The sequence below is a fragment of the Populus euphratica genome, unplaced genomic scaffold (assembly GCF_000495115.2).
Source record: "Populus euphratica unplaced genomic scaffold, PopEup_1.0 scaffold141.1, whole genome shotgun sequence".
Classification (NCBI taxonomy): Eukaryota; Viridiplantae; Streptophyta; class Magnoliopsida; order Malpighiales; family Salicaceae; genus Populus; species Populus euphratica.
In genome coordinates, this window is record NW_011499971.1 from 103,431 (window position 1) to 111,361 (window position 7,931).

Here is a 7,931-nt window from a genome sequence, read left to right on the forward strand (position 1 = left end):
CTAACCTTAAACTTTTTTAAAAAAACATCTATAATATTCATATTTTGTTTTTAATAAGCTTTGTATAGGGTTTCCTAACCTCACGACCTTGGACACATGTTTAACAACCTAGCCTACGTCAACTTGAGTTGTTTTTTTAAATTAATTTTTCTAATAATTTTATCACTTAATATTGGTTTGACTTTGAATTAGACTTCATAAATTTTTTCATATGATTTCTACAGGATTATTATGTTCTCATGACTTGTGTCATAAGTTTAACAGATTGACCCGAGTTGACTCGAGTTTTTTTTATCATTTTAAAAAATATATATTTTTCAATTACTGTCATTTAATATTTTGTTGGTTGTTGTCTTTTCTTATTCTTAGATGAATTGAAAAATATATTTTAAATATTAGTTTATTAACTTCCATATAGTTCTTTACTATGTTAGTTAGATTGTAGAAACTTTTGAGAATATTGACAAGGAATATTTTCACAATATTATCAAGTATTCTTTTTGTATATGCATTGTGATCAATAATTTATTTATTTATTTCATTTGATTCGATTTGATTGCTTATTTTTTTATTATATAATTGAATAAAACTTGCTTATTGAACTTAGTTGATTTTATGACTTGAGTTATGAATTTTCTTACTTTTTTTAAAACACGCTAGTAGTGCTTAATGATTTTTGTTGTGTAAAAAAAAACAAATTGAGCCCAGCCTGTAACAATATGTTGACCACCAATCTAGTTTTATTTACTTTGTAATTAGTTTTAATACTCATTATTTTTTAAAAAAAATACCAAGTTTGTATGCATAAATATATTATAGTTATAATTTTTATTCACATGTCACCATATCTATGTTGTGTTATATTATCATATAAATGTAATCTTCTTAGGTCAAAATCTATATGTATCAAAATTGTTAAGTTTGTTTTGTTTCATTTGAAATGGTTGACGTGTCTAATTCCAATTAAAAAAAATAGAACAAATTAAAACAAATTTCATCTTACTCAGAATCCCAGCTTGTTCTAGAAATTTCACTCAAAATGTTCTGGCTTTGTTCCATCATTCTGTTTTGGCAAAATAATATTTTTTTTAATATATATTTTTTCTCTAATTTCATCCTGTAACATTTGGTTTATTAAATATTGAACTTCATAATTTATTATGGTTTGTTTTTTTTTTATGATTATCTCAATCTCATACTTCATGTTATGAGTGTAGTAAGTTAATCTAGTTGACTTGGGTTGTTTTCGTCTATTTTTTTAATTGATTTTTTTTTAGTTTAGCATTCAACATTTTAAAAATTTCATTGATTATAAGTTAAGTTTTGTTACTTGTTTCATTTGTTTTTTATGAAATTATTCTAGTCTCATGATCCAAATCATAGATTTCGCGAGTTATCCGACTCGACGTAGATCATTTTATTGTGTCCCTTTTTTTATATTGAATTTTTCTCAATTTCATCATTCAATAATGAGTTTATTAAAAATTAAGTTTCATAATTTATTTTAATTTATTTATTTGGGTTTATCAAGGTCTCATGACTCAGGTCGTGGATTTGAAAGATTAACTTGAATTGACTAATGTCAATTTAATATGTTGTCATCCTAGTATTTTTATTAAAAAGATATTATCTTAAATTGTTTTTAGTCAAACTATATTTTTATCAATTGTCAAAGTTGTTTTTGAACCCGTTAAGTCAATCGGCTTATATTAGTTCAACTTCCATCTTTTTTTACTTGTGTTTGAAATTTGAATTGTATAATTTCAAATTAATTTATTTTTGAATTTAAATTGAATTTTTATTTGTTAAATTAATATTTAAAATTATATATATATATAGACATACATACAAACATGCACACATCAAATACTCCAAAACTAAAATAAACCATTTCAAATAAAAAAACTATAACACTAATCAAAACAAAATTAAAAATCTTGGTGTGCATGCATACATCAGGTGATCCGAACTCTAAATTGCAAACATTTTTTTATAGGGTAAACATTTCTAGTCTGGTCTGGTTATCACTAAAAAAAAAAATCAAACCATTTTATTTATTCATTTTTAAATCAAAACCAAAACTGAACTGAAACCGATTCAAACCGACCAATTTTGGTTCGATTCAATTCAATTAATTAAAGAAAAAACTATAAAAAATCAATTTCATTTTGGCCAGGCATATCGAGCAGGTTTTCTGAAATTGAAAATAAGAAAGCCAAAAAAAACAAGAGTTAGACAAAAATTTAGAAAAAAATAATTCTCACAACATTCATTACAATAGTAATCGCAACATGAGCATACTATGGCAAATCAACAACCTTGTAAATAAATATAAAAAATAAATACATAATAGATCTATAAAAATAAAAGTAAAAAGTAAAAAGGAACAAAAAAATTAAGAAATAAAGATTGAAGAGAAGGGGAGCTCCGCGGGCCATCTTTAGTTGTTTAAGTCATGGACTTAGTAGGCTATACTTAAAAAATAAAAAAATAAAAAGATTGAGAGATAAGAAATAAAGATGGTTCGTCCATATCTACTTTAGGGGAGGAGGAGGGTTGTGCTTAAAGCCTTAAAAAAAGGTTGAGAGATGAGAGATGAAGATTGATAGAGGGCTATGCTGAGAGATGAAAATTGAGAAACATAAGAGAAAAAGGTTGAGAATTGAGAGATGAAAATGGAGAGTTGTGCTTAGAGATGACGATTGAGAAATATGAGTAAGAAAGAGTGAGAGTGAAGATAGGGATGGGGACGTGTTGAGAGATGAAGATTGTGAAACATGGGTGGCTATTAGGGTTTAGAAAGTAGATGGGGAAAGCTAGAAAGATAAGTATTTATAGTACTATTAATTTTTTTATTTGAACTAGTTCAGTTCAGTTTATTCGGTTTCAGTCTTTTTAAATCAAAATCAAACCGAACCAAACTAGCTTGTTTTTTAATCTTTCTAATCGGTTTAATCAATGTATTTTTATGATTTTGTTTTTTTAATTATTTTTTAAATTTTTTAAATTTTTTAATTTTTTTGCTCACCTCTACTTATATGCAATCCATAAATTGACGGGCCAACTCTAATCAAAATAAATAGAACCCAGGCCTATAACAGTTGAAAGGCTTAAAGATGATTAAGATCCGATCACCGTAAGTGTAAATAAGCCCACAATTTGAAACCCAACATTGAACATACCGTTATTTTTCCTTTCTTTTTCATGTTCTCAGGTTTTTCCTTTTTAGTCGTCCCAAATAGTTTAAAATTACTTTTTAATTTTTTTTATATGTGTTTGCTATTAAAAAAGTATTTAATAAAAAATATTTTTTAATTAAAAAATTAGCTTGGTTTTTTCTTTTTTGGGTAGAAAACACTTCTTAAAAATTATAAAAAATTTAGAAATATTATATTATTTGTTGATTATAACAAATTTGATCCTCAAATTTTATATTATTATATATTTTATTTTATTTTATTTTTAATTTCACCTCTTATGATTTGATTTAATTTAATTTTTATATTAACTTTTATCTTTATTTTTATGATTGTTATTTTTTATTTTATTATTTTTTTAATTGAAATTCTTTATCTATTAAATTTGATCTTTATTCTTTTGATTATTACTTATTTTATTTGAAATAATTTATGAAATTATAATTATTATTATTTTAATTTCATCATCTTTCAATTATTTTATCTTTAGATTTATTCTTTATTATTTTGATTATTATTTATTTTATTTGAGATCATTTATTAAATTATATATTTTTTAATTTCATTATTATTCATCTTTTTAATTTATAAGATTTATTCCATATTATTTTAATTAATTTAAAAACAAATTAATTAGTTATTTTTCATCTTATTTTCTATAAGATAACTAAATATTAAAAAATATTTTTCGACTTATTTTTTATAACATTACCAGATATAAAAAAATAATTTATTTTTTAAAAAAAATCATTTTTTTTTTAAAAAAAATCATTTTTTTTTAAAAGATTTTTACCGAATATAAAATAGTAGCTTTGATTCCGACAACAAGCACAACACCTATGTCTCTCTCTGTAGACAAATTTGTTCTGTCTGATCATCATCTTCAGGCTATCAAAATCCTTGCTGTTACTACAACGAACTTGATAGAAATAAGAATGTGAGTCTAACAAGTCTGTACAGTGTTGCCATTTTGAGTTGAACATCCCAGTTCGCTGCAATTACTACTACAAATCAACCAAATGAGAGTTCAGTCTTTTTTGGGTTTCTCTGCATCTCAAGTGAATTTTCATAGGTTACCGTTAAGGAGTGTGGGGCTCGAAATCCGTAGGAAGACAAATGTTCAATATATGATAACAACATTCATACACGACTTACTCTCTGCATATTACAATTTGCCATACAGATTTTTGTGGGCTATTTAGAGAGAACATAGCATTTTAGTGAAATATTCATTTTATGCGATATAGCAAAATAAATATCAATATAAAAAAATTAATTTTAAACCTAAAATAATTTTTAAAATTTGCCCAACAAATGACATTAATTATAGTCCCTCCTTGACAGTAAGTTATTTTTTTATGAATAAGATTGAGCGCTTACGGCTTTCTAATGCCAAAGAAAAAAAAAGGTTGACGAGAATCACATACCTTGCATGAAGAAGCAATGCGAAAAACTTCAGTTGCAACAAAATACAATCATAATCTTAATTGAATCTTAGAAAACAAAAACATAAACAGTTGTGATCAAAGCCATTCAAGCTCAACACCCCAGTGTTTTTCCTCATCCTTTTATTATCTAGTTCCAAGCAAAATCCGAGCAGCATCACAGAAAAAAGAAAGCTAGAACTATGGCGAGATAGCGACTCTCCGGAACTTTGAAATGATGGGACTTCTTAGTACTTGTAGTCCTTGACGTGGAGGCTCTCTGAGGCACCCTCACCAAGAGTGGCATCACCCTTGTACGTACCAAGAGTAGCCTCTGAGTTAGCTTTGCATCTGGCAAGCAATGCAGCACGAGCCTTCCCCACATTCTCCGGCTTGCCAGCCCAGGCCTTGAGGGTACTCTGCTGAAGAGCACGTCCAAAGGAAAAGGATAGAGACCATGGCTTCTTGGTGTTTAGTTTGTTCATGGCATTGAGGTTGAGGGTGGCCTCCTCCTCACTCTGGCCACCAGACAAGAATACAATAGCAGGAACTGCCGGGGGCACAGTACGTTGAAGTGCACGGACTGTGTACTCAGCAATAACCTCATGTGCAACCTTGGGAGCATCTGATCCAGGAGTAACCATGTTCGGCTTCAAGAGAGTACCCTCAAGTATGGCATGGTGATCATTGAGAGCTTTGTAGCATGCAGCAAGAACACGCTCTGTTACTGCGGCACACTTCTCAATATCGTGTGGACCATCAACCAAGATTTCAGGCTCTACAATGGGGACCAAGCCATTTTCCTGGCAGATGACAGCATATCTGGCTAAACCATAGGCATTCTCATGGATGGCCAGCTCAGATGGCTCATTGGCACCAATCTTGAGCACAGCACGCCATTTGGCAAAACGTGCACCAGCTTCGTAGTACTTTGCGCAGCGCTGGCCGAGGCCATCAAGACCCTGAGTTGTGGTCTCACCGTTTGTGCCAGCAAGCTCAACGGTACCCTTGTCAACCTTGATACCAGGGAGAACACCTCCTTCCTTCAAGACATCAACGAAGGGCTTGCCTGCACACAAAACAATTGAGATGAAATACTTATAAAACACATGAAAACAGACTACAAAAACAGAAAACACAGCGGAAATTGGAAAAAGAAAAGCAGATCAACATCGGTACCTGATGCAGTCTTTTGGTAGAGTGTTTCCTCAAAGAGAATAACTCCGCTGAGGTATTGAAGAGCACCAGGGGCGCAGAAAAGGAGCTCACGAAGGGCTCGCCTGTTTTCCTCGACATTCTCAACATTGATACTGGATAGACGCTTGCCAATTGTGCCAGTTGACTCATCAGCAGCTAAGATACCCTTCCCAGGGGTGCCAATGTAGGCAGCATTCTTAATGAGTTCATCTGCAAAATTAACAAATCATCAAGTCTATAATAAGTGGAAAATCGAAAGAACAATCTTATAAATGTAAATCTGAGGAATTAAACAACTCTTAATCATTTATAATTAATAAAACAGACAAATAAAAATAAACCTGTATCTCGGATCTAAATTTAAATTTGAAACATACTGGAGTAGTAGGAAAAACAGATCTGTAAACCTTAGATTATAATAACAAAATAGAAAAGACCCGATCTGATTGTCCAAACTGACCGTTCAAACACAAAACATGCGACAGACGGATATCATGAAAAAAGAAATACTAATGAACATGAAATCGGATCGGATCAATCCTAGATTCGAAAACAACAATAGAGACAGCAAGAACCTAACCACAACACTTAAATCTTGAGATCATGTTGAAAATGGAAGTAAGCTAAATTTAATTAACAGATCTGAAATAAAAATAAACTAAATTAATATACGTTTTAGAGCAAGATTTTAGAACAAGAAGTAATAGGATATGAGGATTACCAGCGTATTTGCTCTTGAAGCAAGACATTTTTGCAGGAAGAAGAGTTCGGGGAGATTACTGAAAGAGAGGGAGGCGATGTGGGGAGGGATGAAAGGGCGTTGTGAGGGTTTATATTTTGAAATAGGAGTAGCCTAGAAAGGTCAGTGAGGGCATCGAAATTGTCGCTAATTGTTGGCTTTTTTTCCAAGTAACGCCCTGCTGCCGTTGGATATCACGTCTCCCTCCTTTTCTGTTTCCTACCCTCTCTAACATCTTTCTTCCTCCCTTTTACTCTTTTGTCCTTCCCTTTCCTTTTTTTTCCTTTTTTCTTTTTTTGGTGCAACGGCTCCTTTTTATTATTGATATTTGGAATTCAGTCTAACTTCAGTCCAAATTTGCACCTTTCTTCTCCTGGTGGGCCTATTTGGATACCCAGATATCCGACACTGGTAATCACACTTCACACATGAACTGACTCGGATAAAGGAAAATTGTGACATGAATTGGTTTTATATAATATAATATTATAATGGTTCTGAGAGCGCTCATAACTCGCATATTCCTTTTAATTATTTGTTTAATAAAGTGTTCAGTAAATGTATGACGGCAATAATTATTTTATAAGTATCATGATTAATATTCATTTGTTTTTACAATTAATATTAGGATTGATTGTTTATAGAATATTTGACATGAGATTGATAAAATTTATAGGTCTGATTGAGATCCAGTTAAGATTGAATATATAAATTAGAGAATAAATTAGGTTTTCCTTAAAACGTAACGTTTTAAAGCTGGATCACAGATATTTGGAATTCAGTCTAACTTCAGTCCAAATTTGCACCTTTCTTCTCCTGGTGGGCCTATTTGGATACCCAGATATCCGACACTGGTAATCACACTTCACACATGAACTGACTCGGATAAAGGAAAATTGTGACATGAATTGGTTTTATATAATATAATATTATAATGGTTCTGAGAGCGCTCATAACTCGCATATTCCTTTTAATTATTTGTTTAATAAAGTGTTCAGTAAATGTATGACGGCAATAATTATTTTATAAGTATCATGATTAATATTCATTTGTTTTTACAATTAATATTAGGATTGATTGTTTATAGAATATTTGACATGAGATTGATAAAATTTATAGGTCTGATTGAGATCCAGTTAAGATTGAATATATAAATTAGAGAATAAATTAGGTTTTCCTTAAAACGTAACGTTTTAAAGCTGGATCACAGATATTTGGAATTCAGTCTAACTTCAGTCCAAATTTGCACCTTTCTTCTCCTGGTGGGCCTATTTGGATACCCAGATATCCGACACTGGTAATCACACTTCACACATGAACTGACTCGGATAAAGGAAAATTGTGACATGAATTGGTTTTATATAATATAATATT

General features: G+C 30.4%; 1 protein-coding gene across 1 annotated transcript; it reads right to left on the reverse strand.

Annotated features, from left to right (window-relative positions):
* Positions 1–4,630: 4,630 nt before the first annotated feature.
* On the reverse strand, positions 4,631–6,674 carry LOC105139261 (fructose-bisphosphate aldolase cytoplasmic isozyme). Its single transcript, XM_011045636.1, has 3 exons — positions 6,540–6,674; positions 5,801–6,028; positions 4,631–5,690 (listed from the first exon to the last, which is right to left on the reverse strand). Exons 1-3 carry the CDS (start codon positions 6,565–6,567, stop codon positions 4,870–4,872), a joined length of 1,077 nt encoding a protein of 358 aa, XP_011043938.1. The 5' UTR covers positions 6,568–6,674; the 3' UTR covers positions 4,631–4,869.
* Between the last annotated feature and the right edge of the window lie 1,257 nt (positions 6,675–7,931).